We start from the raw sequence: 5,735 nt of genomic DNA, 5'->3' as shown, positions 1-5,735 counted from the left end.
CCTGGGCATGGGCAGGGGGGTGGGGAGGTTCCCTGGAGTTTCAGCGCTTCTCTGCAAGTCCACCCTTCAAGAGGAGGGAGCAGCTGTGAATAGTTGGCCTGCTACCCTCCCCCCACTTTCTCCCCAGGCTGTGAGGCCACAGGCAGAACAAGATAGACCAGTCTTCATGGGCAGGGGGGTGGGGAGGTTCCCTGGAGTTTCAGCGCTTCTCTGCAAGTCCACCCTTCAAGGTGAGGGAGCAGCTGTGAATAGTTGGCCTGCTACCCTCCCCCCACTTTCTCCCCAGGCTGTGAGGCCACAGGCAGAACAAGATAGGAGACCAGTCTTCTCTGGGGTGCAAATGCCCCGAGGGGTTATTCTTCGGTATAATTTACATCTTCCCACTGTGGTTTGAGCCAGCTCAGTCACTGGACCATGTTATTTGTGGCACTTACATCCTTCACTGAGGATTTTTACAGAGGTGTTGGGGGTCTGGATGTGAGGTGAGCCCTTTGAGAAACCCGCAGCTCATGGTGACTGCTCTGAATAAGCATTATTCCCCACTTTCATTTCTTGCCATTTCTCTTCTCTAGGGTGCAGATAGTTTGGTTCTTAGTCAGTATCTGGGGTGAAGATTAGAAGCTGCTGGGACAGATGAAGGACTTGGCTGTTCTGAAGTATATTCTTGCCTTTCTAAAGCAGAGTTGAACAAATACTTAGAAAAGAAAGAGCATAATTCTCTCGACTTAGGAAACACGGAACTAAATATCTGAGTGGGAGTGAGTGGAAAGTTGTAGGGTAGGGTGGGGAACAGGATAACTAAAGGAGTGAAAAGCAGTTGTAAACTCAGTCTTTCCACCTCACCTGATTTGAAAGCTCGTGTCCCAAGCATCTGGATTTGGAAGGGAATGGAAGTTTGTAGTTGATTTCCTTCAATATTCGGAGGTAACACACAACCAGGGCCTTATCTTAGTAAACAATCTACTTTCTTTGTCATTTACCTGGTCTTTCTATGAAATTATCTTTTAAATTTTGAACCTTTGGAATAAGCCTTCTGAGGGTGTAAGTCAGCATGAAGCTGATGGGCAGAATCTTGCAATTGGGAATGCTGGTCGTAGTTGGAGGAAGGCAGTGTTGGCAGATCCTCTTCTTTCCTTTATGCCCTATCACAGTCACCAGCTTCAGTAAAACCCTAACACGAAGGGAGTGAGACTATTTAATTCGTGTCACCTGTCAATTTCCCCGCAGACTGACTTTCCCACTCAAGGAGATACTTGTGAACAGTTTGTCCCATGTTCCTCCTCCCTCATCTCCCCTCCCCGGAGAGCGGAAGAGCGAGTGCTCTGAAACAGAGAAGGCCTTCTTACCTCCGTTTGCTGGGGATGACCCCCATCTCCTCACTGTCTCCATCCAGGGTGACTCTCCGGGCTTGCCACCACTCATCATCAGAGGCGTTGATAACATGGAGAATATCTCCGTATTTAAAACTAAGTCCTTGGCTTGGCAGCCCACTGTCCTTGCTCTTGTCATAGTCAAACATGGCTCTGGAGGGAGTGAAAAGAGAGGACTTTGTTAGGACTCTCTGGGAGCACAGATTTAGGATGCACAGTTTTGATTTTTCACTCTTGCCCTGAGCACCCATCATCCAGCTTTTAGGATTAACTCCCAAATTGCAGTCCACGTTCCCATTGCTTTGGTCACAAGTGGAGGCTAGTTCTTTTTTTAAAAAAATATGTTTTATTTATTTTTTACAGAGAGGAAGGGAGAGGGATAAAAAGTTAGAAACATTGATGAGAGAGAAACATCGATCAGCTGCCTCCTGCACACCTCCTACTGGGGATGTGCCCACAACCAAGGTACATGCCCTTGACCGGAATCGAACCTGGGACCTTTCAGTCTATCCACTGAGCCAAACCGGTTAGGGCTCAAATGGAGGCTAGTTCTTGCTTCTCCTTGGTGGTTGCAGGGGGAGCCTCTAGACTCCTGAAACTGGGGTGCTTTCCTTGGAGACCATCATTTGTGACAAGGTGATAATAGGAGATGGTAAAGATAGTTTAGCACCTGATGAAGATTTTTAAAAAAATATATATTTTATTGATTTTTTACAGAGAGGAAGGGAGAGGGATAGAGAGCTAGAAACATCGATGAGAGAGAAACATCGACCAGCCGCCTCCTGCACACCTCCCACTGGGGATGTGCCCGCAACCAAGGTACATGTCCTTGACCGGAATCGAACCCGGGACCTCTCAGTCCGCAGGTCGACGCTCTATCCACTGAGCCAAACCGGTTTGGCGAAGATTTTTTTCTTTCCCACTATGGTCAAGTTTTTAAAATCACGAAAAAGAAGGAAATAATGAAGAGGAGCATGGGCATCTTTCTGAATGAACCATTTGTGTTATGAACAAATCCTCTCAGATGTATCGTTCTATAGAACCCTTTCCTTTATAATTAGGGGAAAATGGTAAAAACTCAGATGTCCACTCACAGGGGACTGTGATCCCTCCATCTACTGGAATACCGGACCATCACTGAAATTGGATGGTTGCAGAGATTAATATAATGACACGGATAAATGCTTAAAATGCAATAATGCAAATCTACACACCTATGTTTATGTGTGTGTGTATAGCTAGATCAAAATTATATGGACAAGACAAATCTTGTTGCTTCCACAGAATGCTGAGCCCATCTCATCATTGCAATGATCACTCTGGGTTGTATGTCTTGCTTTTTGTATCATGCTTTCCCCATCGAGGAGCATTTGCTTAGCCTAGCAAAGCCCAACACAGGAATGACTGGTGGGGTGAGGGAATTGGAAGCAGAATTAAAATGATGACCGAGACCTTATAATAACCAGCTGTTGCCTTCAGAAGGTACAATTTGTCTCAAGTCCTATATTGGCCCCCTCCTCCTGTATGCCCCACTCTCACAAACCACCACCACACACACAGCACACAATTTCTCTAGAAGAGCAGATTTTTCCATCTCCCTCTTTATTCCCCTGTGATTCCATTCTAAGAATTTCCCTGGAGTGCAAGCACTATGCAAGAAAAATTAGCTAGATCTGGGAAACAGACTTTTCTAATATCACTGAGGACTAAGTGGGGTTCTTTTCATTTTTTTTTCTCCTTATGAAAGAAATGCCATATCTGCTGTCATGGCAACCAAAAAAAGCTGAAGGCAGCATCTAAAGCTCTGAAATGCTGCAGGAAAAGTCGAATTCCTTGCAACACCTCCCCTTCTTCCATTAACTCTATCCCCATGGGAGGAATATGGGGGGAGTTTTTAGGTTTCAGCCCCAGAATGACTCCTTTCTACCTTGGCCATTTGCATGTTCCTACCGAAAGTTTCAACAAAGCCCGTGCCAGGAAAACAGGGCGGGGAGAGGACAGAGACCCACTCTGGAAATTGTCACTTCTCTGGCTGGGCGATGTGACATAAATTAACATTCCTGAGCCACAGGTTTTTTCATGCGAAATTAGTCCAATAACTATCTTCACAGGGAGCTGTTGTGAGCATTAATAAAATAACACATACAAAGCACCCAGCCCCCGGTAGGTGCCGCATAGCAGAGTGTAACACAGGGGTTAAGAATCTAGACTGAGGGGCCACACTGTGAGGGCCATATCGTGGCCTATGACTTCCTAGGAGTCATATAAAGGGTGTCCCAAAATTCACGCAAGAAGTAATTTTGATAGAAAACACAGGTTTATAATTTAAAATTATAAATTTTTTATTGATTCATAACATAAAGTATACAGTATAGGATTATGTATGGAATAGCATATCGGATAAATGGCCTCCACAGCTTTGCTGGCACATACGCACTCTTTTGTTATTGCCTGAGCAGCCGCATTTTCGAAGAAGAATGGTCCGATGATGCCTCCAGCCCAAAATCCGCACCAAACAGTGACACATTGTGGATGCATTTGTTTCTGAACAATCACTCGTGGATTTTCTGAACCCCAAATGTGACAACTTTGTTGATTAACCAAGCCATCAAGAGGAAAATGAGCCTCATCGAAATTCAGCCACATTTATGCAAAACGGTCATGGAAAATTTCAACAAAAGAGTGCGTATGTCCAGCAAAGCTGTGGAGGCCATTTACCTGATATCCTATTCCATACATAACCCTATACTGTATACTTTATGGATCAATAAAAAATGTACAATTTTTCATTATAAACCTGTGTTTTCTATCAAAATTACTTCTTGCATGAATTTTGGGACACCCTTTAGCTGTTTACCCAGGCGAGATACGTACCCTCTCGTAGGGCTCAGTTCTGTCCTATGTAACAGTGGTGATAACAGTACCTCAGTGAAGGAATAGTATGGATGAAATGTTACCCAAAGCAATACGTGGAAAGCATGCACAAACAGTACCTGGCTCATAGTGACAATAAGTATGAACTGTTGTTATTATTTCCCCTTTCCCTTTTGAGTGTATATTCACAAAAACCTTTCTACAAATGCTACTCTGTGCAAACAGTTGCTGACATAGCAGTCCTGAGGCCACTACCCTCCAGAAGGCCTGCTTGCAAGAGTGGCTCTTGGCTTACTTCTGGGAACTTAGGTTTTGGGAAGTTTCTCACAGTTTCCACTCTGCCTAAACTGTGTAACTAGTTACATGATGCTGAACACTGGCTTCTCTTCTGGGAGTCTGGGAATTTGCCAGGCAGAGGAACTTGTGTGATCAGCCCCCACTAAAAACCCTGGACCCTGAGTCTCCAGTGAGCTTCCCAGGTAGACAATATTTTACACCTGTTGGCACAGTGTGTTGCCGGAGGAACTGGGCATGTCCTGGGTGACTCCACTGGGAGGGGACTCTTGGAAGCCGGTACCCAGTTTTCAGGCTCCTTTTCCTCGCTGATTTTGCTTTGAATCCTTTCCCTCTAATAAATCAGTTATGACTATGACGAGGCTGAGGCCTGGGAACCCTCCTAGTGAATCTTTGACCCAGGAGTTGTCTTGGGGACCCCCAACACTCCCTGGAGATTGTAAAGCATATTCATATGCACTACCTCATTTGTGATTCACTCCAACCCTACAAATAACTATGTCCACATACATAGTGGTACCCCCTTACTATAGATAAGGGATCTATCTGGCGGGGCCCATTGACTAACCCCAGATACATGACCTAGGGCTGGAGCTGAGGTCTCCTGATCCTGAGTCCCAGCTCTATTCTTTTTACCTCGTCTCCCCCTCAATCAGGGAGGTGGCAGAGGTGGTGACAAGGTGACAAGGTTGATAACCATGATGGCGATCATGACTAATGCCCATATTAGGGGGTCTAACACTTTGCATTCATTGTCTTATTTGACATCAGAGCAACCCGAAAGGTAGAAATTTATATTTGTTTTACGGATGAGAGAAGGAAACTCAGGAAGTTAAGGGTCCTGCCCGAGGCCACACGTACACCTACGGTAGACAATGGATCTAGAACAAGCTCTGTCTGAGTTCAAAATCCTCATTCTTGGCCCTTTCAACATCAGGCTCAAGTTCCCAGTCTGTCACCCTCTGGCCATGGTCATACCTTAGCAGCACCAGGAACCTTAGAGTTCCCTTCAGAGTTGACCACCGCTTCCCCTATAAATCCCTGAAGTTCCCAGCCATTTACTTCTTGTTCCAGTATTTCTTTTAAAAAATATATATATTTTTATTGATTTCAGAGAAGAAGGGAGAGGGAGAGAGAGAGATAGAAATATCAATGATGAGAGAGAATCATTGATTGGCTGCCTCCTACAACCGCGAC

General features: G+C 45.1%; 1 protein-coding gene across 7 annotated transcripts in view; it reads right to left on the bottom strand.

Annotated features, from left to right (window-relative positions):
- Window positions 1-5,735, bottom strand: part of DLG2 (discs, large homolog 2 (Drosophila)) — a 766,636-nt gene that overhangs the window by 78,009 nt on the left and 682,892 nt on the right. For all 7 annotated transcript variants that reach the window (XM_014532211.1, XM_005884813.2, XM_014532212.1 and 4 more), the window contains one exon: window positions 1,347-1,523. In XM_014532211.1, coding sequence (XP_014387697.1) covers window positions 1,347-1,523 — 177 coding nt within the window. The remainder of the gene's footprint in view (window positions 1-1,346; window positions 1,524-5,735) is intronic.

The sequence above is a fragment of the Myotis brandtii genome, unplaced genomic scaffold (assembly GCF_000412655.1).
Source record: "Myotis brandtii unplaced genomic scaffold, ASM41265v1 scaffold86, whole genome shotgun sequence".
Classification (NCBI taxonomy): domain Eukaryota; kingdom Metazoa; phylum Chordata; class Mammalia; order Chiroptera; family Vespertilionidae; genus Myotis; species Myotis brandtii.
This window is presented reverse-complemented; position numbering and strand designations above follow the sequence as displayed.